The sequence below is a fragment of the Erigeron canadensis genome, chromosome 8 (genome assembly GCF_010389155.1).
Source record: "Erigeron canadensis isolate Cc75 chromosome 8, C_canadensis_v1, whole genome shotgun sequence".
NCBI classification, from domain to species: Eukaryota; Viridiplantae; Streptophyta; class Magnoliopsida; order Asterales; family Asteraceae; genus Erigeron; species Erigeron canadensis.
The window spans coordinates 33,827,137-33,849,757 of NC_057768.1; the positions used below are offsets into that span (position 1 = coordinate 33,827,137).

At 34.7% G+C, this 22,621-nt stretch overlaps 4 protein-coding genes across 4 annotated transcripts; 1 reads left to right on the forward strand and 3 right to left on the reverse strand.

The window, feature by feature from the left end:
• Positions 1-290: 290 nt before the first annotated feature.
• Positions 291-2,877, reverse strand: LOC122579953 (proline transporter 1-like). The gene is made up of 8 exons (XM_043752220.1): positions 2,671-2,877; positions 2,358-2,582; positions 2,177-2,271; positions 1,916-2,102; positions 1,649-1,776; positions 1,092-1,307; positions 636-866; positions 291-539 (listed from the first exon to the last, which is right to left on the reverse strand). Exons 1-8 carry the CDS (start codon positions 2,738-2,740, stop codon positions 393-395), a joined length of 1,299 nt encoding a protein of 432 aa, XP_043608155.1. The 5' UTR covers positions 2,741-2,877; the 3' UTR covers positions 291-392.
• Positions 2,878-4,921: 2,044 nt separating this feature from the next.
• Positions 4,922-8,829, reverse strand: LOC122579951 (proline transporter 1-like). The gene is made up of 8 exons (XM_043752219.1): positions 8,520-8,829; positions 8,078-8,302; positions 7,891-7,985; positions 6,746-6,932; positions 6,145-6,269; positions 5,854-6,069; positions 5,276-5,506; positions 4,922-5,159 (listed from the first exon to the last, which is right to left on the reverse strand). Exons 1-8 carry the CDS (start codon positions 8,608-8,610, stop codon positions 5,010-5,012), a joined length of 1,320 nt encoding a protein of 439 aa, XP_043608154.1. The 5' UTR covers positions 8,611-8,829; the 3' UTR covers positions 4,922-5,009.
• A 1,809-nt stretch (positions 8,830-10,638) lies between these two features.
• LOC122578923 (28 kDa ribonucleoprotein, chloroplastic-like) lies at positions 10,639-14,225 on the forward strand. The gene is made up of 4 exons (XM_043750974.1): positions 10,639-11,185; positions 12,463-12,564; positions 13,300-13,590; positions 13,948-14,225. The coding sequence occupies exons 1-4, from the start codon at positions 10,715-10,717 to the stop codon at positions 14,005-14,007; spliced, it is 924 nt and encodes a 307-aa protein (XP_043606909.1). The 5' UTR covers positions 10,639-10,714; the 3' UTR covers positions 14,008-14,225.
• A 1,729-nt stretch (positions 14,226-15,954) lies between these two features.
• Positions 15,955-20,873, reverse strand: LOC122578476 (FHA domain-containing protein DDL). Its single transcript, XM_043750449.1, has 11 exons — positions 20,757-20,873; positions 19,234-19,902; positions 19,001-19,029; positions 18,604-18,670; positions 18,276-18,333; positions 17,699-17,791; positions 17,162-17,276; positions 17,020-17,067; positions 16,487-16,532; positions 16,324-16,394; positions 15,955-16,190 (listed from the first exon to the last, which is right to left on the reverse strand). Exons 2-11 carry the CDS (start codon positions 19,870-19,872, stop codon positions 16,151-16,153), a joined length of 1,206 nt encoding a protein of 401 aa, XP_043606384.1. The 5' UTR covers positions 19,873-19,902; positions 20,757-20,873; the 3' UTR covers positions 15,955-16,150.
• Positions 20,874-22,621: the final 1,748 nt, after the last annotated feature.

The following is a 22,621-nucleotide window of genomic DNA, read 5'->3' on the forward strand; positions in this document are numbered from 1 at the left end:
CAAATTTGATTGGTCCCATACACCGTGTGGATCGATTAAACAATTTGTAGTCATTATTCTTTATGTTTGGTTAAATTTATTTATAAACATCCTTTTCGCATATGTTTACAGTGCTGTAGCTAAAGTACTGTTTATATATAAAGGATACAAAATTGTTTAGCTACAGTACTGTTTATATATAAATTTAACATCCTTTTCGCATATGTTTTAGAGAAAACTGGCTATGAATTAATGTTAGAACAATTTGTAACTTATTATTCATATATCTTGCTCTAATTAAAATATGGATGGATCACAACCTTGGATGATTATAAAGGAGAGAAAAATTCAATCTCCAAAAAAACATCATACGAATAGCAGAATCCATCTTTATAAGTACATATGGTGTGAAGTCATGTATCCGCAAAAAGATAATACCTAGTAACATTGTTAACTATTAGTCGGACAGCAGCAACAGTGGTAACAGCTGTTAGGAGAGTGAATAGAACGATAATGCTCCAGTGCCAGATCTTCTTAATCTTTGCTTCCTCTCCCTTCACCTATATAAAAGAAATGAACATATATATTAACTAAAAATATACGAGTACTAATTTTAGGCTTCTGAACTAATTTTAAATGCAGCGTTATGGTCTAACCTTGATAAAAATCATGCTGGGGAACACGAAGGTCAAGGGGATAAGCAAAAATGAGCCTAGCAAGTTCACAAAATCACCCATGAATGGCAATGCTGCTGCAACTAGTGTGTTGAGAGTGAAGAGCAATGCTCGAAGGGAAAGTAGACGTTTGATATTTTCTCTTGAATGTATTCCTTTGTCAAGCTTCAGAAACTTGGTATCTAGTGCCTCGTGAATAGGTGCTATGAATGTCTGCAACTCAAATGGAAAATTGGGTGTAACTAAATACAAATGATAAGAAAAAAAGCTAATTAAACTGAGTTTGTTCTGCTTTTTTTTTTGGTAACCATCCTCATTTTTCAAACACATGGTTACTGAAAACAATGTAAAGTTGGTAACCACTCTATGTGGAATCCCAAATGCTTTAAATTGTAATCAACAAGTAAATTAAGGGATGTAACTATAAGGTGGTCTTACATGTTGAGAAACTATGGATTGTGTGAATACTACTGAGTTGATGAGGACCTTAGCCCATCTTGGCCCACTTATGTTCTCGGGTAGATATTCAGAAACTGCTGAACCGTAGGACCAATATCCGGCTATGCTCACCCCATAATAGATTGCCAGGCCTATGCTAAACTGTAGATGCAAAGCTTTCCTCATGTTCTTGACAGCTGGTGCGCGCAGAGTTGACTGCAATATATAGAATACAACTTTTATCATTTGAGTAATCAAATTTTGAACCATCTCACTAAAGTTTATTTTCTGCACAATACCGAATTTGTGTTTTGAAAACGCAAAAAACATTATAATTTGCCACTCAGTTTTTTCTGTCTTTTGACTATCACCCATGTTTGGTGGATTTCTGCAAAATAGACAATTCTTGCAAAGTGCAGAGTGTTTCATCTTTGGCATATCGGCTCAAGGCTTAGTTTTTGCATCAAAAGTCTACTCTTAGAGTTCAAAAAAAAGAAAGAAAAGTTTTTATGGTATAAACATAGTGAATGACTATTCCCTAAGTTTGACGTCTTAACCTGTATCTCTGGTATAATGCCTGCCGCGTTGCAAGCAACCATGGCTGATATTGCACAAAAACCATTAAAAATCTTGGAAGTGTCTGTTCCTTTAATTTCATAGTCTTTGAATCTGTTAGGTTTTACTCCTGCAAGATGTGAAAGTTTCTCATTTTCAACGAAATAACATTAATCAAAAGATATTAAGATGCAGAAACCGAGTCTACATGGCTTTGTGTGCTTTTAAGTATATATGTTTGGTCAATATGCAAATTGCAAAGTACCTACCATCCTTAATCACCACAGCCAGAAGAACCACTATATAAGTGAACGTAAGAATTGTTGAAATAATCAGCCACTTCCTCATCGACGATATTGTTGGGACTAATATTGAAAATATAAAATAAGCTGCACCCGTGATCATGATAAAATATTGAAGTCTTATAGGAGATCCGCCAAATTCTGCATTGATTTCCTGTTTTTTATAATATTAATTAGATGTAAACTAAAAACAAAGAAAATTAACCGAGCCCAAAAATAAACATGTACCTTTAGTCCCCTCCCTCCAAGAAGTATGAACCCCATATTTGTAAGAAGAAGGATCAAAATTTGGGAAACCCAAGTAAGATAGTACATTTCTTTTCCTGCACATGAAAGAAAACTACAAATCACCTCAAAGTTTTGGCATGTTTACATGAACTAATATGTTTCATATCTGTAGGGAACTTGCCAAAAAGAGAGCCCATAAGATCTCTATATCTAATGAACCGTTGGCCATTTACAAAGTGAAACCCTGCTAAAAGCCAACTAGAATATGCAGTGAAGACTGCAACCGCTATTAGACTTAAAATCCCCCATGTCCAGCCTAGAGGTGCTAACATCAGGTTCGAAAAGCTCAAGATATATCCACAACTGTAGCCAGTTACTAGCAGTAACCCAACTTGCTTCCACGAATCTACAATTTCACATAAAAAGTGTCTAAATTGTGTTATGGTAAACTGAGAAGTAAGAAATGTGTATTATCTTAGTGAGGTGTTACAAACCATGGTCAATTGTATGAGCAGAAACCGGTCCATTTTCTGGCACAAGACCATCTTTTTGTTGTATTTCCATATTCAACGCATCTATGTCCTTCTTTGGTTCAATAGCTGATAGAAATATTATTTCTGTTGCACAAAGTTAGTGCTGCTGGATGTGACATTTATAACGTATCAAACGGTTAGTATAACGTTTGAGTCGTGTAGCAACCAATTAGGTACGCGTCATAGAACTATGCTATTTGTAGAATGCAACAACTTGCAAAGCTAGGATGCACCATGAACTCTCCTTTTGCTTCCACCATGTGCGTCATGAGCATGATAGCAACTTGACATTCTTAATATTTTGATTTTCTCTTCTAGCGCTTTTCTCCCAATCATGAGCCATTACGTAGTGGCTAATGGTTACTTATATTTAATATGGAAAAATAAGCATGTTGGGTAACATTATCAAAATGGGTCACTTTTTTTGTAAGGGGAGAAAGGGGTTTGACTTTTGTCCAAATATATTTTTTTTAAATACAACATCTGAACTAACTTAATAACCAAAAATTTGAATAGCAGATATAGGACATTCTATAGATTATAAGCACACTTTTGATAAAAGCTAATCCAATTCAGCCCAATAATCATCATAAATACTAAAGAGATTACACCATCAACCTTTCAATATTGTCACATTATGTCTGGGTTTCCTGTTAAAGATATGGTTACATTTCCTTAGTCGGCGTTGTGTCAGTATGAGCGTTAAGCTCCAGATTGTCCTTGACAAGGTAGGCGTGGGTCGATTCGTTCCAACACTCCCCATTCCTTACAAATCATAAGACAGTATGCTTATTAAAACGATGTCATACTTAATTTACCTTGTAGCCAATAGGTGACCGACCATAGATATTTTATCATTTTATATAAAGTTATTATACTACCACAACATATGGTTATCTTTTTGTTAAATAAATTCTATGATAATGACTTTGATCATGTGCTAAGAAAAGGGATTATAAATATAATGGATTTGCATTTAGAAGATGTGCTTTTGATTAAATAAGTTATAGTGGATATGGAGGCAGAGTTGGGCATTGGTGGTGGGGCTAAGGTAAAATAAGACCTTTAGGCCATTCTTTGCTACTTGAAGATCATAACTGCATTATTTATAATTGGGCACTTGTAGTTCCAAACCTTAGATTTGGTCCCCAAAATTGTCTTATGGAAAGGCAAGGAAATCACACTCAAGGGGTAAGCATTCATGAATGGGTCACAAAAGTTCAAGATATTGTATCTTGTTAGGACCAAAAAGTTTCCCTATAGGATAAGCACACATATAAAAGTTAAAAATACATAATAAATAAGAAAATCAATTATTGTATGTGGTTTTCTGTCAAGTAAAATAAGAATAATTTCAATATAATTGAAATCTAGTGAGCTAAAATCTTATCCCCACTTTTCAAATGCAAATTAAAGAAAAAGAGTTGGGCTTCAGCTTGTTGGCAAGAAAATAGTAAATCTAATTCAAATCATGTACAGCAATAATACACTAATGAAATTATTTTCTGGTTTTGTTTTTCTATAATTTGCAATACTTTTCATTTTGGAATCTATAGTTCTATGACTCTATCATTGTGATGTTTCATTTTTCGCAAACTTTATAATCACATTATCATGCTTTCTAGTCACCATAAAGTTTGGGCAATTGATTGTGACTCAAAGTTTATCTTTAATACATTTAACGACTTAACATGTGTGGCTAGCCTTTTGAACCTCTGTGCTTGCCTTTCCATCGACGTGCTCTAACCTTTCTTTTTGGAAAGAATTATGCCAGAAAAAACACTTTAGTTTACAAAAAATGAACTATTGTAAATTACATAACTATGAGTGCAAAGTAGATTTAATCATTTCAGACACTTTCTGTCAAGTATAGTATATATATTGAATTTTTACACACAATAAATTAAAAAAGTTATACATACAGATATACATTGAATAACTTTAGGTACTGTAATTCCTAGGATTGTGGTAACCACTCCACTTAGTTGTTAGTCATCATACTTATATCTATCGTATAGTTTATCATATATCTATATACTGTAACCATTAACATGAATACATTAAGCTTTTCCTTCATCTTTACAGTACTATTGCTTGAAAAGCCAGCGACGCTGACATTTGAAAAATTGAAACCAAAGACTCTGAATTTTTCTAATAGCAACTTAAGGCATTTGCCAGATTGGAAATAGAAGACTGCATAAAGACACGTCACTTGCAAAGATTTAAGTAATAAATTTGTAACGATTTTCTTTTTGATACAGTAATAAGACGCATTGGATGGTGTAAATGTTGCCTGCCTATCACGTGTCTGCAAAGAAACTGTACTCCTTAATGTTGTTTACAATCAATCTAACAGCAGAAATTGTAGTTGCTATTGTGAGAAGAGAAAACAAGACAATAATACTCCAGTGCCATGCCTTCTTTTCCAATCCGGAGGACTTTCCTTTCACCTTTTTAATGTAAAACATACATAAAAACGACATTAGCCAATTAGTCTATGTTAACTGTTATAGCATTTTTTTTCTTTTTCTATCCTGGATTGTTTACTAGTAATTTATATATTTACCTTAATATAGATCATGCTTGGGAACACGAAGGTTAAAGGAATGAGTGAGAATGATCCAAGTAAATTCACAAAGTCACCCATAAATGGTAATGCTGCAGCCACCAGCGTATTTCCTGTAAAGAGTGTTGCTCGCAGGTACAGTAAATTCTTTATGTTTTCTCTTGAATGTATGCTTTTATCGAGCCTTAGGAATTTAGTGTCAAGAGTTTCATGAATCGGTGCAATAAACATCTGAGTTCAAACATAAAAAGAAAGACTAGTTGAGTATAATTCATGATAACAATTTTACATTAAGTAGTGTGAGACTGTGAATAACTACAACCTCCTAAATCGCTTTTTGGAAGATTATAATTATGACTCCTGTGATGATAAATTTTTTTATATTGTAAGTAGCATCAATCTTTATAGATTAAAAAATTTAAATGAACAAAAAAAAGTATCTCGGGGTCAACTCAAGTCTATGTGACTAGTTATCACCAATCCTTACAAAGAGATGACCCAAGTCTACTGGGATCCATCTTAAGATGTTACCTGTGGGCCCATATTGATATTACAACAATAAGTGGAAGAAGGCTTACATGTTGTGATATTATGGATTGAACAAAGGATACTGCATTTATTGTAACATTAGCCCATTTAGGGCCACTGAGCTCTTCAGGCAGATATACTGATACAGATGAACCATAGGCCCAATATCCAACTATGCTCACACCATAATAGAAGAATAGTCCTACGGTGTATTGTAGATACAAGGCTTTCCTCATGTTCTTGACTGCTGGCTTACGTAGAGTTGACTGAAATTCAGCTAATAATAATGTAACAATTTGATAATTTGATCAATGCATACACCTTTTGGTTCAGAATCTTACTTGTAATTCTGGTAGTATGCCACTCGAGTTGCAAACAATAATGGCTGATATTGCACCGAAACCGTTCATTACTTTGGAGAACTTGCTTCCGGTAATGTCATAATTCCGGTCTTTGTTTGATCTTCCTTTAAGAGAAGATCAATTACCAATCCAACAAATTAATAAAATTTAACATTACAAAATATACACTCAATGGAAAACAGATTTTCTGGAGAACTTATTCCTTGCGTATTCCCACGTAGGTCCACATACTTGGGGCTATCTACGACTATTCTACTACTACTATGCAGGGGATACTGAGTGCTGCGAACCATATTCTACATACCCCTGTGTACCCTTTGTATATCAACTGATTTTTATAAGAGTTTACAAGGATCGATGATAAACAGAAACCAAGGGTACTAAAAATGACCAATTTCAACTCGTAACCCTGCTACCCTACCCATCCAACTTGTCACCTTTATTTGAAACTACTATGGTGTTTCCTTAGGAAAATTGCTTTTAGGGACAAGCCAACCTTGTAGACTAGTTTACAAGTAAAATCATTGTAGACTAGTTTACAAGTAAAATCAGACTCTTTATAACAAAATGTAACACTTACCATCGCGGATTACTACCACAAGAAGAATCATTATGTAAGTGAAAGTCAGAACCATAGAAATTCCCAACGACCTTCTCATTGATGACAATGTAGGAACCAGAAAAGCAAAAACAAAATATGTTGCACCCGTTATCACAATGTAAATCTGGAGTCTCATTGGTGAATCACTGAACTCGGAATTGATTTCCTGCATCCGATAACAACTGACAAGTTTAACTGCTAAGTGATTCATTTTATCAGAGGTTGCAGAGTGGACAAGATGGGCGGGTTGGGTAATGGGCCACAACATGTTCTAGCCAAAATGAGACCAGGTTGGGCTGGCCCGGTACATCTTTTTGTTCATTTCTTCAGAAAAAAAATGAATAACTATACTTTAAGTGTTATAAAAGACTATAAAAACAATAGAGTGCATGGGTGATCCCTGTGGTAGTTTTGGTCTTTTTCGCACCATTCGTCCCTCATCGTGTTTTTTTGCACACATGGTCATTGAAACAACTCTTTGATTGCAAGGATGGTCTTTTTATATTGAAACCTTTGGCATGTGTGGTTTCTTAAACCATTGTTTCAATACACGAATGTTCCCTTCCATTTGGTAAAGTTTGTGTAGGGAGTGACCATTCTTGCAAAGAAACGGTGGTATAAGAGACCAAATGTTCAAATTCTTCAAAATGGACTAAATGCACAAAAAATGGTAAACACACTATTCATGTAATTTTACTCAATGCCGTCCTCCAAGGATTTTAGGTCCCAATACCTCGACGGTGTAGGTTGAGATGTAGACGGCCTTACTCTACCTAGGTAAAAAGACTGCTTCTAGATTCTCTAGGGTGTTAACTACTTGATGTAACCATGCTAGATTATTAAAACTATAATTTTACCATAAAGACCAAATACTTTGAATGAAGTGATTGAGGAGAATTGGATGTCACTGTGGTGTCTTGAATGCTAACTGCTAACTACTAGAAACTTATTAAAAAAAACTAAAGTAGACTTTGAGGGACCCATTTCACCAAATTTAACAATATCTTTTTATGTGTAATTTGTTAATTTGACCAATTTGAAATAAGACCAAACCCAAATCCACCTAGTCATCAAAAACATAATCAATATTGCCACCTCTACAATCTATTGATAGTTATAAGTACCTTAAGGGCTTTGCCTCCAAGAAGTAAGAACCCCATGTTCCCAAGAAGTAGGATCAAAAACTGGAGAACCCATGTTAAATAATACATTTTGCGACCTGAATAATGTAAAATATACAAAATTTGAAAAGGACATCAAAGTATTGGCTTCAAGTTAGATGACATATATAAGGGTGAGAAAATCACTGACCAAAAAGATGGCCCATAAGATCTCGGTATCTAATAAAACGTTGTCCATCGATAATATGAAATTCAGCTAAGAGCCAGTTAGCGTAGGCCGTAATTAGTCCAACAAGTATCAAACTAGTGATACCCCAAGTCCACCCTAGTGGCACCAACATCAAGTTTGAAAAGCTTAGTATCCACCCACAATTGAAACTTGTTACTAGCAGTAAACCGAGTTGCCCCCATGAGTCTGCAAGCAATTATATATATATAAGTGCATAATTATTTATACGAGGACCAAAGGGCCTTTTGGCCTAGCTAGCACTTTCCACGTCATCACAACTATAAGGTCATGGGTTCAAATCCTGCCTAGAACAGATGTAAATATTCATGATAACCGTGTGCTAATATTATCAAGCTCACATGAAAAATACAAGAAAGCAACTTTATAACAAAGTGAACCTGACCATGGTCAATTGTATGAGCAGTTGGTTCTATGGGACCCGTGGCTTCAACGGATAGTGATTCGTTATTGGTGATGGTCTCGTCTTTATACATGGTGAGTTTGTTATCAAGTCTATGGATTTCGAAATCATGCAAGTAAACTAAATAGGATATATTTGTGTTGTGTTTGGGCTACTTATAGAGAATGTCATGCTATTCTTTTTTATAGATATGAACTAGTCTTTTGCGTGATTATTGCAAGTGGATGATGATCAAAGTTTGAATTCCAACTCTGGTCTGCCAATTATTTTATGATTTTTGATAAATTAGTCAGTTCTTCAACAACTTTAATGGCTAGCTAAAATGTTTGACCATTGTTGCTTCTTTCATCGATAATTGTGGACTTATCTAGTGAAGGTAGCAAATATCTAATTAGCAAATTATATCCTTCTAGCTAGGAGACAACAATAACAACCTACAAAGGTTAAAAGGTAAATTGAAAATTATATCCTGAGACTTAGAACGTAACTATCTCCAAGTATTTTTCTATCTTATTTTCAATTATATTTAAAAGAAAAATTGCAAAATATTTGACGACGAAAATTGTGGTCGCCAAAGTCATCGCTACACTACTTTTAGTTTTATTTTTATTTTTTTTTGTTTTCGCGCCATTATAAAATGTTGCAAATTATATGTCGTCGCCGATCAATTTTTCGAAGAAAATATAATATTTTTGTTTCCTTTCACAATTAAAAGTTCTGGTTGATTATTGATACTAATAGATGGTCTGCAATTATGTATCTGCAAATAGATAGTACTTAGCAACATTGTTTACTATTAGTCGGACAACTCGGACGGTGGCAATAACAATCAGAATAGTGAATAAAACGATAATGCTTCAGTGCCAGATCTTTTTAATCTTTGCTACCTTTGCTTCCCCTGAAAAAGAAAAATACACACACACATATATAATATATATATTATATATATATATATATGCAAGAACCTTTGAGGACTTTTTAAATCAAGGCTAACCGATGATTATTCTTTACATGAAAATTGTTTTTTGATTGTTTTCTGAATAACTTATGTATAATTTTGAAGTTTATAATGGTGTTCTAGATTAGGATTTCTGCGGCCGTGACGAATGGTGCATATACAAGGATAGAGTTGTTGTTGAATATATGTATATCGATTATAATATCTTTTAGATCAGCGGTGGAAGTGGAAACTTTTGTTACGGGTAGCACCAAAGTCATTACGAGTCTGTACATTTTATGGCTCACTCCGCTTCGCTCTTTATCAAACTTTTATGATTAATTTGTGTAACTAATATAACAAGTCAAACTTAAACGGTAGCTTTTGCAAGAATTAAAATCAAAACGATGCTAAACTCAAACAAACTAACATGGAATTTTATTACTTAGGCGGTGAAAATATAAATAAGCAATAGTATACATATTATGTATGTTTATTTTTCAGTTCATCTAATTTGTTAATGGACTCATCTTCTTATCTTTGTAACTTTGTTCCAATTCTATTCTAATTAGACGGGTAGCATAAATTTATCTGACCAACAACATTAATATAATATGAAAACGTTTGTAAACTTCTTGCACCTCATGGGACAAATTGATGGGTAGCATAGGCTACCCTAAGTCTCATGTGGTTCTCCCAGTGTCTTTTTTTTTAAGGTGAATTTCGTTGAGATTTTCGTGATTCGATAATGGGAGGTCTACCATATGTTGTCTTAGGGTCCACGCTAGAAGCTCCCTCGAAGTAGAAATATCTATTTCAAATACCCGATGAGAGGAAAACCTCTTACTAATCATCCCGAAGGCACGACGATTAATAAGGGTAAACTATATGCCCCTTCAAACTTGAAGTGGGTATACTCAAAAAGTCTTTATAAAGGGACTTGCTATGTCTTTCCACGTAAAATAAAGAAATTCTTTAAAGTTGAACTCATTCACGGACTCATTGCGTAGTTAGTGGTTCTAGGTTTGGTATAACAGTTGTATAAACCCAAAAACAAAGCCCATCTTCTGCTGTTTAGAAAAGAAAAAAAAAAAAAGAACAAAGCCCATCTTAAACCATAAAAATCATAGACCCACAAAACCATTATACCATTACCAACCGATAAACATCAATCCCCCCCTTATCTTCCCAGCACCCCTCACAAACATTTCTAAACTAAACCCTCCAACATACAAAAACAATGTCTTTATCATCATCATCTTCTTGTGTGGCAAAACCCATATCCAATTCAATGTCTACTTTCATCATCTCATCATCACCAGCAATCTTCACTCTAAAAAAGTCCCTATCTTTACCCTTAAACCCCATCAAATTCCACTTATCAGCAGCTTCTTTCAATTCCCAACTTTCTATCAGAAAAAGGTCCAATCTTACTCATTTCGTAACTTATGTTCAAGAAGATGATAACACATTGGTTCTTCAAGAAAATGACCAGGAATTGAATTGGGTCCCGGAAACGGAATCGGCTTCCGACGGAGAAGAGGCGGTTGCTGATTTGGTTGAAAATTACGCCGCCGGAGAAGTGGAAGAAGAGGTGGTTGCTGAGCCGCCGGAAGATGCCAAGATTTTTGTTGGGAATTTGCCTTATGATGTTGATAGTGAACAGTTGGCTCAGCTTTTTCAACAAGCTGGTGTTGTTGAGATTTCTGAGGTATAATAATATACTATCTTTATATAGATATAGATATATTGTATAAATAGTTATATATTGTAAATGTTTTGTTTTGTATAGTTTAGTATAGTATAGATATTGTTTATATGTTCCAGTATTTAGGGATAATTGGTCAAAATGTACTAACTTTTTTGTGTTTTAGTTATACATTATATGGTAGAAAGATAGTGAGAATGTGATCTTCATGTATAGATATAGATATTGTATATATGTTTGTATATGTTTTAGTGTTTTGGATAATTTCTCAAAATGCACTAACTTGTTATATTTATGTGCTACATATATGTTAGAAAGAAAGTGAATTTTTTTTTTATATATACATGAGATATCGTATATGTATATGTGCATATCTTAGGAAATAGGAATATTTACTCAAAAGGGATTAGTTTGCTGGAATGTAAGTATCTTTGATCAAATGTCTATAGTAGGAAAAAAGTAAAGCTGTGTGTATTGTATGTAAGCAACTCAAAAAAATGTTTATTGTATGTAACAAAACATACGTGGCAACCATATACAGGTGCCACTTGTCAGATTTTAATTGGTTGAAACGAAATTCTTACATACAATAAACATTATTTCGAGCTGTTTACATACAATATACACAACTTTAGTTATTTCCTACTATAGACATTTGTTCAAAGTTTCTTACATTCCAGGAAACTAATCCCTACTCAAAATGTTTAACCTTTTGTATGAATGGTAAAGACAAGCTGGTTAGAAGGGAAGTAAATTGTATGCAATAGTAAAAAGTAAAATAAATTATATCAATAGACAACTAGTGTTAATCCAAAGCAAGTATGTTAGATTTTGGGCAAAGGAGCACAGTATGGCCTTATGGGGGAAGTTTTTATTGGTGTGGTTACTCTTATATGTATGTTTATGAATATGTAAATATGATTTTTGTCGTGGTAGGCGGTGAAAAGTAAGGCGATTTTTTTTATGTAATTATAGGATACAAATTTGTGAATTTTAAGTATGTTGTAATGATGTTAGAAAGTGATGTTAGTTGTATCCAATGGAAAAAAGTTTAAGATGGTGCAATTCATTAAAAAATTTAGTATGTTATATAAGATGTTAAAATTTAAGGTTAGTTGTTTTGTCTACATGAAAACATTAGTATCTTACACTACTATGGGCAATTCATTAAAAATGATTTTTTGATTCGTATATAACAGGAAAAAGGTGATGTGTTATTTTTTTGGGTAATTAATTGATTTTTATGAAATTTGCTTGAAGTTTTTTGTTTGTTTAATTAGGTTATCTACAATAGAGAGACTGATCAGAGCAGGGGTTTTGGATTTGTGACTATGAGTACTGTTGAAGAAGCAGAGAAGGCTGTTGAAATGCTCCACCGTTATGTAAGTTTTTGCAAGAATTTTGTTATATGTTTTTTGGATATATCTTCTAATGCTATGCTTACAAGTTAAAATACTGTTTTCATTACATGTATTGTGTGAGGTTATGTCATAAATGCAACAAAAGAATGAGTTATAGTTGATATGTAATGTTACTACATTAGTTGGGTAATTCATATCGGTTTTGACAATCTACACTAGAGTTAGTAGTCTCAAAAAAAATATCGCATATGGATTTTGGGGGTGTTTGGATGTGCATATTCATAATTATTACTCTGTCTTCAAGAATCAAATTCCAGTAAGTGAGCAAATATACATATACAATTACCTTAAGCTAAAGTTCTCTACAGCAACTTTATGTACCTGTTTCTCTTTCCTTGATGACGAGAAACTTAGAATATTAATACTTTGATTTAAACATATGGTTTAAAAGGACATCCAAACACACCCTCTTACATTCTATGCATTGTTGTATGTGGAAAGTAAAGTTCTCGGGGGCAGTGGATATAGTTGCTATGTTTATGGTGCTAATTGTTGGGACACTTGAAAGCAACATACGATGAAGTGTGTAGAGAAATGCAGATCTTAACAAAGTATATTTTTTTAGAAGCATCACATTTGTATGTCTCATGACACAAATATATCAAGACTCATGTAACAAAAGTGTTTAACTGTAACCTTGATTTGTGTTATACCTTAATGAAGAATCTTTGCTAAATAATGATGTGTTCAAAACAGGAACTAGGAGGAAGGTACTTGACAGTAAACAAGGCTGCACCTAAAGGATCGAGGCCTGAACGTGCAGAACGCACACCTCAGATGTCTGGACCTTCCTACAGAGTCTATGTTGGCAACCTGCCATGGGACGTTGATGATATTCGTCTTGAACAAGTTTTCAGTGAACATGGAAAAGTTGTGAATGCACGAGTGGTTTATGACAGGGAAAGTGGCCGATCACGAGGATTTGGGTTCGTTACTATGTCAACTGAAAGTGAACTTAACGACGCCATTGAAAATCTGGACGGACAGGTACCCTTGTATTATACTTTGCTGGTCTTATTGTAATAACCATACCTTACGCCAAGATTTAGAGAATGTGTAACGGGTCAACTCGGGTAGTTTCGGTACAGGTTGGACTGGGTTGACAAGAAACAGAATTTATATTTTACAATACCCTTCATAACTTTTCAAAAGTAGGTTGGTGTGTCAAATATATTACAAAATGATTTCTGAGTTGGATGGTTTAGAAGATGTTATGCATTAAGAATAAAGTTTTTGCAACTTGCTAAAAAAGTTAAAAATGTAATACTCGTAATAGCTTTTGTGTATCATATTTTTCTCTGGTTTAAAAGATTTTAACAGCATGCACTCTATGTTTTGTTACAGAGCATGGGTGGGAGAGCAATCAGAGTAAATGTAGCAGAAGAAAAACCAAGGCGTTTCTGATCTGATTTTTGAGTGAGATGGAGGACCTTACATGGTGGCTTGGTTCTATTTGTACCGAAATCATATTTATATGCTTTAAAAGTTTAAAGTTTTATGTAGGAATTTATCTTTTTTGCCAAGCTATTTAGTTGATGGGGTTGCCCTTGTTGCCTATGCAAATTTGCAAGGCCGATTTATTGGTTATGAAAAGGTTTTACTATGCTATGGACGTTTAACAATTTCATGTCACCACCACATCTGCCACATTACCTTCGCATAAGCTATGAAAATAAACTTACCTCTCCAATTCTATTTAAATTGCCATACTTATAATATGTATAGAATAACTACCCTATTTGTGTGTTATCATTGTCTCTCTTCGTATCATTGCAATGAAATTGAAAGCCATTTTAAAGCAAGCATAGTATCGGCGTCGGGGTTTGGGAAAATATGGCAAGTTCATGGGTATCATCTCTACATAAGCATGGACTTTTTCGTTTAAAAATCTGTAGGTCTTATCTGTTCAAATTTGTTGTCATGGACATGCCACTTTCGAGGTAGACTATCCACCATTAATTTATTATTTGTTTTTTTATTTTTTTCAAACATTCAGTCGGTATATGACATTGGGGAAACCTCACCATATAATAGTAAAGTCTTATAGTACTCTAGATAATGAGATGTTGACCATGGGCCGTTACAATATTCAAAGAGAAAAACCCCAAGATTTTGTCATATCCTTAAGAATCGAACACAAGACCTTGGTTAAAACCAAGAGAGAAAAACCCCAAGATTTTGTCATATCCTTAAGAATCGAACACAAGACCTTGGTTAAAACCGAGAATGCCTCTAGCCAGCTGGGTTGATCTTCATTGGCTATTCTTGTTAATACTAGGTTCAGACCAGACATGCTGCATACAAATGAGATAAAACAATATTCGAGTCATATATAGTGAGTTAATTCACTTCGCTACTTGTCACAAGATAAAATAGCAGTTGGGAATATACAGTTGTCAAGTGAACCGATTAGAACGAAAGTTGCAAATTGGTCTTTTGATATATAACAGATATCAGAACAACATATGTGATAAAACGTTGGCAAGTCACCATGACTGGACACTCTATTTTATTCGGATATGGTATACTATTAGGATCGGATAAAGAAGCGTATGAAATGGTTATTCAAAATTATGGCTGGAAGCCTGGTATTTATGAATGGATTCCCCAACAAAAGAGAAAATAACTGACCAATGTCGATCAATGCATGAATCAGTGAAATGTGTTCTTCCCTAGTCACATTTTCATCTTTGCCTTTGAGAAAAGCTTAATATCAATGTGTGTTGAGTCTATAGATCCTCAAGAATTCGATGATGGCTGGGAAAAATGATTGAAGGTTATAATCTTTTTTATATATATATATATATAATGAGTGGCAATATGCTATTTATTCAAATTGTAGAACTTGGTTTGTTTTGGTTTTTATTTTAATTTTGCTTCGTAAATTTATTAATCTTCATTGGCCTTCGAAACGGTTATATTTGAAAATTATCTTACCACTTAAGATGTGACAAAAATCTTGGACACCTAAGAGCATTATATCATTTTCAAGATATTCGACAAAGTTTTGCTATAACTGAAAAACAAAACATTGATTTTTTTTTTCCTTCAAAAGTTGACTCCTAAATCCAAATGGATACTACTATACTAGTGATTTTAACTTGAAAAGACCTCTTTTATATGATCTCGGGTATTTACCTTTTTCGCGTAAAATGGCCCCTTTGGGAGTTTGGGGGTACCAAGCTACCAGTGGTGTAAGGCGCCTCGAACCCTAAGCATATTGCCCGTTTTGACGTCACTACTCAGCTCTCGATGCAACAACCTTCCCACCCGCCGTTCAAAAAAAAAAATCACAACTATATAGAGTCGGATGTGATATGATCTTAACATCATGATTGAATCAGCTAAAGGTTAAAGAAGAACTTCAATAAAATAAATAAATTTGAAGCCTCAAGTAACAAAGCTTGCTAGATGTTAATAGAGTTGATGGCAAAATTCTGATCATACAACTATTAGAGAACTATTAAGGTTTGGGTAGTATATCCCCACCCCTCGCAGAAAATTCCCAGAAAATCTACAAATAATATTACTCTGCAGACAATTCCCATCATCCAGCTGAATTCTCGTGCAGCATCACATACTCTCGGCTGCAGATAGAAAAAATATATATATGGCATAACCAGTAAGGCTTTCGGAGCATGGATAAACTAAAAGCAAGATAGGATTTGTTCAATACAGCAACAATGAAATTTATGAAACTTAGAATGAAGCGGATCGTACCTGCTGTTACCAAATTTAAGTGTGTCTTTTTCCATAAGTTCATGATATCGCTCTGGTTCAATACGGTTATCCTGCAATTCCAAAAGGATACGTTAGATACATACTGAGTAACACCAAGATTCCATACTGATCATTGCTCATTATGTATTTATGTGTGCCTTACATTTATGAAAGTCCCATTTGTGCTTCCAAGATCCATTATGTAAGGCCTGCAATTGAAGACAATAAGCAAAATATATAAGCTCAAGGCTCAAGAAAAACCATTTACTTATTGAAATGATACGAAGTAATAGAGAATAATGAGTCAATTTGCATTTCACTTTTTATTTAAAAGTATAACTAATAAGTAGCTAAAACTGAAATGGATAAAGTGAGTTGAGCAAATCAAACAGTGGATAGTCACAGGTTATTGGAAATACATAAAACCTTCTGAATCTGTTTACATATAAAGAGCTTATTATCATATTAATTCTGTTTGTATTCATATGTAGCACATTAACTAATTTTTATGATAAACAATAAAAAGAAATCAAACTGTTTTTGAGTCAGCCAGCCCAACCAGACAAATTTGATCCACAGTAATAGTTAGTCGCTCTGACCACAGACTTATTTGAACCGGTTACCCAACCCGCCCAACCTGCCACTTTTCCCAGCTCTGCTAAGTAGAGTATGAGGTTAGCCTTCATACGGTCGTACCTTACTTCCTTGGCTAACATGCCATCAGGTTGCTCGAACTCAACTTGCCTGAGAATAAACGGCAATCAGAAATGAATGAAGCTATTATGACCATTGACCAGAAACTTTAAAAACCAGCTAACTAAATTTAGACGATTAATACCGGTACTGGAGGACTGCATGCTGTTTGCTGCAAGATGGATGATCAGTTGGAATATCGGCTACTCTCCTTTCTCTCCCAAAGAGATAGCAAGTTTGCCGATGCACATATAAGGGTTCTGTTTGAAACAAAATCTGTTAGCCATTTATTGTAACACAGATATCTCTTTCAACCTTGAACAAGCCAAACATTCTTAGAATATAATATTAGAAGTGACAGCATGAAATAAACACAGGTTTTGGTTGGAAAAGCGTGTTTATGCCAATTAAAATGGTTGGTCCTGGTTGCCCTGCCAACAATTTCACACTTCCTAATTATTTTATGGGAAACAATCCATTAGATATGATATCAAAACTGTTATTGCTTATTTATGATAAGAATCAAAATTTTTGATAACACCATTTTGGATGGTGTATGCTTTAAGATTAAATACACTTTCGAAGTCTTCTACAAATTTGAACTGGCCTACTTAGCTGATCCATTTAGGATGTTAGATAAAATAAATATCAACTCACGAAGATACAAAAGCACGTAACTTACCATTGAGCATTTCACCACCTTTGAAAACATACAGTCTCCATCTTATATCTGGTTTCCTTGCCTCAGGTGGCTCCGTGAACAACAGTGTCACGCCTGCCATAAGAACAGATATCAATGAAATTAAACAAAGACTAAACGACAAAAAGCTTCAACATGTGCTCTAGAGTTTATTAGTGTGCTAATTATTATATTTATTGTGTATCTTTCATATTTCTTTAACAAATAACAAACTCTATTTGAAACCAAAAAAATTTTTAACAGAAAAGGAATGATTAACATCAACCTAATGTAGTTAAAACTTAAAGCAGGCAAACTTCTCGCTGGATGTCCATAATACTTATATATGAAATCAAGTCCTTGCCAGGTATTTGCAAAATCAATTTTGATGTTAAAACTAGCAGTCAAACAAAATAGTTACAATAGACAAACTTTTCTCCAGATGTCACATAACACTTTATAATAAATCTTTGTCCACATCACTATAATTTTAGCTACCTAACAGATGAAAGCCTACAATATTCTCAAACTACAGACAATCCAGCTAAAAAGAAAGATGAGGAAAGTCGGCAGGACTCACCTTTAACCCTATTAGTTTCAGCAGCAAGCTTTCCTGATAGTTCAAAGGAAGGCTTTTCCTGCCAATCATATTGAAATGTCAAGTTAACAGTATAAAGAAGAGGCCACGTTTTTTAATTCAGTATCGCATTTGTACATGATTATGCTTGGAGCTAAGAAAAAAAAGAGATAAAAAGTAAGGTGCATTAGTAACTTGGAAGTATTAGTTTAGTTCATGAGGTTAACGGCAACAAAATAACCTCATTCCCTACCAACTGCTAGAAGCAAAAACAAAAAATGAAAAGAAAGGTAAACTGAGCAGAGGACTCATCAGGTAGGTAGCAAACTACCTTTTGCTTAGTTTCAAGAGCCTCTGCAGCAGCCTTCATCTGTGCAACTGAATCATCATCACCATTCCTGATCACACATATATAACTAATTAAATCCTGTATTAATGTGAATAAGCGGGTATGGAAATGTAAGCAAAATACAAAAAAAAGCACACTGATATACACGAACTTATAGTTATATCCTAGGTCATGGCTTGCAATATACTATCAAAGTATAACTAATATGAAGCTTGGAAAGAGACTCCCTAAAAAAGATGGATAGAGTAGTGTTGGAACACCTTCCAATCATATGTAAGGTACATAGAGTCATAGAGACTTCCTATCAAGCTACAAGGTTCATATACAAAAAATAACTTGAAGCAATAAATAATATCAAGAAGTTCGTGTAGGTTCTCACCGATGATCACCTTCTCTTAAGTTATTTCCCTGAAATAAAGTACAACAAAATTATAGTCACTTTTTCAACAAACTATCTATAGAAGGAAAACAATATCTTAAAGGCAACATGGGAGATAACTTAATTTCCGAGAGTTCACAATATATTGACGATATATACTTATATTGTATATATAGCATATATGTATGTGTGTGTACAATAAACCAGTTAATGGAATGGATATCACCAGATACCTCATCACGTGAAGGCGAGTGAGACCTGTGTCTAGTCCTGTGATGTTCACCATGTCTGGACTTGTTGTCATATGCATCCCTTCCAGGCTTTCGATCCCTTCTCTCAATTTCTAAATCCCTTTCCTTACGTGTAGCCCTGTCACTCGGTTTATCCGCCTTATCAGCTTGAGCTCTCCTCAACCTTTTGGTACGTGGTGATGGCGATCGGGATTCAGGGGACCTAGAGACTCGGCGTACTGGGGACCTAGCCTTCTCATGATTCTTGTCATTCCCTCTTTCACTTGATTTATCACCCTTGTGATCTGACCTGTCTCTTCTTAACCTTTTACTCCTTGGTGACGGTGATCGAGATACGACTGATTTTGAAGGTGGTTCTCTCAAGGGAACACGATCTGACGGCGACCTTGATCGTGTATGCTTGGAAGACTGGTTTTGACTTGAAGGTTTCTCTCTAACTGGTGAGCGAGTAACGGGAGACTTTGGGCGTCTTGGGGACTTTGTTCGTCCAGGAGGCTTTTCTCTGAGAGGTGATTTTGTTGAGTGTGAACTCCGGTGACGAGCAGGTGATCTCTCTCTTCTGGAAGGGCTCCTACGAGAAGGCCTTTGTATCCTAAAAGGAGATTTTGAACGGTCCCCCATGAGGTTTCTCTGAATTAATGGCTAATAATCCTACATTACATAATTATATTAGAAAGTTTAAAACTTGATATTCACACGCTTATAAAAAAAAAAAAAGAGAGACATCTAGCATACAAAGAACATATGGCTTCCTAAAATTCTTTCAGATGACACTTGCTAAACAATCAAAAACATCCACCCATAGTATCCTTGACCAATGTTCGTATACGCATAGGACACTAATACAGTAATACCACCCTGAAGATTCTCCAATTTCTCAAGCTTCACGTCAGAACTTTTACCCTTAATACTTTCACTACATAAACTTCTCATGCTTGTAATTTGTACGTCTACTCTAAACTCTTACATCCACACGCTTATACCACTAAAACTCCAAAGACAAATAATCACTTTTTGCTATTTCTAGCACACGTGTTTCCTAATATATCAGCATCTATGTGTTTTTTAGAAACTCAACTTCACAAAAAAATAACGAGCATTTTCAAAGGGCATACAAAAGCAATGTCTATCTTACACGCGTGTAATATTTTTTTCATAGCTTAGCATCTACTTACGATATAACAAGTTCACGGTCATAAAAACAGGCTCGATTTAAACCGGCAGTTTTTCGATACAAAAAAAAAAAAAAAAAAAAAAAAGCCTTATAAGTTATAACCCTAATATTGAAAAGAAATATAATTTATCAGCTAATACAAGTTATATATAAAATAACTGAAATATAATAATGATAATGAAATGATAACAATAAGAATATGAAGAACCCTAATAAACTAGCAATTGCCATTAACAGTAATAACTACAATTTAATTAACAAAAAACTCTGGAAAAAAAATCAATTAAATAGAAACAAACAAATAAACCCTAGAAAGGTGGGGTTCCAGTACCTGAGATGGTTGCCCAAGGACGGAACTGATGACGTGGATATGATCGAATGAATGAATGAGTGAGCGAGTGAGTGAGTAGATGATGGATGCTTTGCTCGTTCTGAATTTTAATTTTATTGAAAAAGATTAATGGAATTGCGAATTGGAAATAGTTATGGGTTGGGTTAATAATTGTGTTAGTGGGTTGGGCCTTTTATACCGATAACTTTTTTTTTTTTTTTTTTAACGACAAAAGCGAAATATTATTAATAAAATCCAACTAGGAAGAAGCTAGTAGTAACATAGTACACGTCAAACGACTAAAAAGAAAAATAAAATCAAGTAATAGAAGGTTTGTTGCACCAAATTTCCCAATCGAACTCTATTTTTCTAGCTCTATTTAAAATCCATAAGAGTGTTATGGAACGAATTTCTTCAAAGATCATTTCGGCCGTAGAAAAATCCTATTGTAAACCGCATCATTTCTCTCTTTCTAAAGACTCCAAATAGCAATAAGAATAATGGCATTCAACATTTTTCTCCATTTTTTATCTCCCGCATGAGAAATGATGAATGGTATGTAAATCATGAACGTGAAAAGCATAAATCGGGTTTACCTTGCACCAAGACCCAATTAACTCTCAGACCTCCATGACAAAGGCATAGGCAGTGAGAATATGATCGATAGATTCATCAACAAGATTGCGCCTAACACATGATAAAGACTTGATCAAAATCCCTCTCTTATTGAGTTGAATTAGAGAAGGGAGTCTGTCACGACTTGCCCTCCAATTTCTTATGTTCACTTTCTTTGGGACCCAGTTATTCCATTGATAGTTGTGATGCATATTGTGAACAGTAATCGAGTCGAACTTCAATCTTAAATCTGACACCATGAACTCATTTGCACATAACATAGGCTGTAACTCAATGTTTCTTTTGGAAAACACAACTCTGGTTTTAAAGATTGATTTCCATATACCACCCATTTTCATGTTGACTGGTATATCATTATCTTCAGTTGGATTTCCGTGTAAAGCAACCACCACTTATCTCCAAATTCTATGCAACTCATGTTTTAAACGCCACCACCACTTCAAGAGTAATGCAACATTGGCACCTTTCAAAGACCCCAGACCGAGGCCACCCAACTCTTTTGGTGCCACGACATTAGCCCAGGCAACCCAGCTAATATATATTCTGTTGTCTTTACCTGCCCAAAAAAAAGGTCTTTGGATCTGTTCCAACTATCAGGTGCTTTAAACAGAGAGAAAATAAAACGGTAGACTTGATAATACAGATTGCACCAAAGTAAATCTACCGCCGATTGATAAACTTTTTGACTTCCATTTCATGAGCTGCTTGTGGAAGGTGTCAACAACTGGCTGCCACTAACGGCATAGGCCCATGTTCACGCCAAGAGGGAAGCCCAAGTAAGAAAGAGGGAATGTATATTGTTTTATGCCCATCTGATTAGCAACCTGTTCCACCTTCGCTTGATAAATTCCGAGTCCAAATAATGATGACTTTTGCACATTCATTTTAAGACCAGAAATAAGACCAAAACATCTCATAATCCTAACAATACTGATGAGATTCCGAGTCGACCATTCCCCCAACATCAACACGTCATCGGCATACAACAAATGATTAATGTTTGGACCCCCGTTAGGTAATTGGATCCCATTCATTAGACCCTCGGTGATAGCTTTGTTTAAGAAGCATGTCAATGGTTCCATGGCAATTGTGAACTGAACAGGAGAGAGCGGGTCTCTCTGCCTGAGCCCGCGTGAACATTGAAACTCAGTAGTAGGAGAGCCATTAATCAAGACTAAAGCACGAGAAGATTTCAAACATTCAGCAATCCAATTGCACCAACAGACCGA

Excerpts from the sequence above, each read along its gene's own strand:
- LOC122579953 (XM_043752220.1), bottom strand. The coding sequence starts at position 2,740 with ATGGAAATACAACAAAAAGATGGTCTTGTGCCAGAAAATGGACCGGTT. Across the intron at positions 1,777-1,915 it reads GGCTGTGGTGATTAAGGATG|GAGTAAAACCTAACAGATTC; the intron begins GTAGGTACTTTG and ends CACATCTTGCAG. Across the intron at positions 540-635 it reads CCAGCATGATTTTTATCAAG|GTGAAGGGAGAGGAAGCAAA; the intron begins GTTAGACCATAA and ends TCTTTTATATAG.
- LOC122579951 (XM_043752219.1), bottom strand. The coding sequence starts at position 8,610 with ATGTATAAAGACGAGACCATCACCAATAACGAATCACTATCCGTTGAA. Across the intron at positions 6,933-7,890 it reads TTGGAGGCAAAGCCCTTAAG|GAAATCAATTCCGAGTTCAG; the intron begins GTACTTATAACT and ends TATCGGATGCAG. Across the intron at positions 6,270-6,745 it reads TGTGGTAGTAATCCGCGATG|GAAGATCAAACAAAGACCGG; the intron begins GTAAGTGTTACA and ends CTTCTCTTAAAG.
- LOC122578923 (XM_043750974.1), top strand. The coding sequence starts at position 10,715 with ATGTCTTTATCATCATCATCTTCTTGTGTGGCAAAACCCATATCCAAT. Across the intron at positions 11,186-12,462 it reads GTGTTGTTGAGATTTCTGAG|GTTATCTACAATAGAGAGAC; the intron begins GTATAATAATAT and ends TTGTTTAATTAG. Across the intron at positions 13,591-13,947 it reads TTGAAAATCTGGACGGACAG|AGCATGGGTGGGAGAGCAAT; the intron begins GTACCCTTGTAT and ends GTTTTGTTACAG.
- LOC122578476 (XM_043750449.1), bottom strand. The coding sequence starts at position 19,872 with ATGGGGGACCGTTCAAAATCTCCTTTTAGGATACAAAGGCCTTCTCGT. Across the intron at positions 17,277-17,698 it reads AGGTGGTGAAATGCTCAATG|AACCCTTATATGTGCATCGG; the intron begins GTAAGTTACGTG and ends TGTTTCAAACAG. Across the intron at positions 16,191-16,323 it reads CTTAAATTTGGTAACAGCAG|CCGAGAGTATGTGATGCTGC; the intron begins GTACGATCCGCT and ends TTCTATCTGCAG.